General features: G+C 59.6%; 1 protein-coding gene across 1 annotated transcript in view; it reads left to right on the forward strand.

The window, feature by feature from the left end:
• LOC113211126 (uncharacterized) overlaps positions 1-876 on the forward strand; it is a 5,417-nt gene that overhangs the window by 3,520 nt on the left and 1,021 nt on the right. Inside the window, exons 2-4 of the mRNA XM_052273921.1 lie at positions 69-153; positions 393-422; positions 511-800. Coding sequence (XP_052129881.1) covers positions 69-153; positions 393-422; positions 511-800 — 405 coding nt within the window. The remainder of the gene's footprint in view (positions 1-68; positions 154-392; positions 423-510; positions 801-876) is intronic.

The raw sequence follows: 876 nt of genomic DNA on the forward strand, positions 1-876 counted from the left end.
AAAATAAAATAAAATTAAAAAACAAAAAATGGGGGAAAATTAAATATCCTACTTTTCTTCCGTTCCAGGTGTTGGTGTGTGCGCTGGTGACCCTGGCGGGGCTGGCGGGGCCGGTGGTGCTGGCGGGACCCGTCGCGCACCGCGTCAGGAGAAGTAAGTGTCCTGCGGGGAGTACCCCCTGCCCCCCCTCCCTCCATTACCGTATTGTCGGGCCCGCGAGCGCTTCGGACGACTGAATGCTGCTGATAATAGTTCATGGCCGCCCACTCCGGCAGACGCTCCGGTGCCTTAGAAGGGGGAGGGGGGCCTCAAATAGTCTATCAGAGGGACGCAATGTGCCGCTTTTAGTGTTACTATAATCATAAATCCCGTTTGCATTTCCTTTTCCGCAGGTGGTTTTGGAGGACTCGGAGGCGGTGGCGGTGAGTATTTTTTCCATGGTGACTGTTTGTGCTGGCGAACGCCGTCTGTTATTTGTCTAAACTAAGTACCCGTTCTTGTGTGTCGCAGGAGGATTTGACTTGAGCAGCCTCAAGAGTAGTTTCGGATCGCTAGGCGGAGGTGGCGGCGGCGGAGGGGGAGGCGGGGGCTTCAACCTGGGGAGTCTCACCAGTGGTCTCGGCGGCAAGGGAGGAGGGGGAGGCTTCAACCTAGGAAGTCTCACCAGTGGACTGAGCCGCGGGGGTGGCGGTGGCGGCTTTAACCTGAACAGCCTCAAGAGCAGCTTCGGCGGCGGCGGCCGCAGCGGGGGTGGTGGAGGCGGCGGCTTCAACCTCGGCAGCCTCGGCAACAGCTTCAACCTCAACAGCCTCAAGAGCAGCTTCGGCGGCGGCGGCCGCAGCGGGGGTGGTGGAGGCGGCGGCTTCAACCTCGGCA

Source organism: Frankliniella occidentalis, unplaced genomic scaffold (genome assembly GCF_000697945.3).
Source record: "Frankliniella occidentalis isolate FOCC.00 unplaced genomic scaffold, Focc_3.1 Scaffold314, whole genome shotgun sequence".
In the NCBI taxonomy this organism is placed as follows: domain Eukaryota; kingdom Metazoa; phylum Arthropoda; class Insecta; order Thysanoptera; family Thripidae; genus Frankliniella; species Frankliniella occidentalis.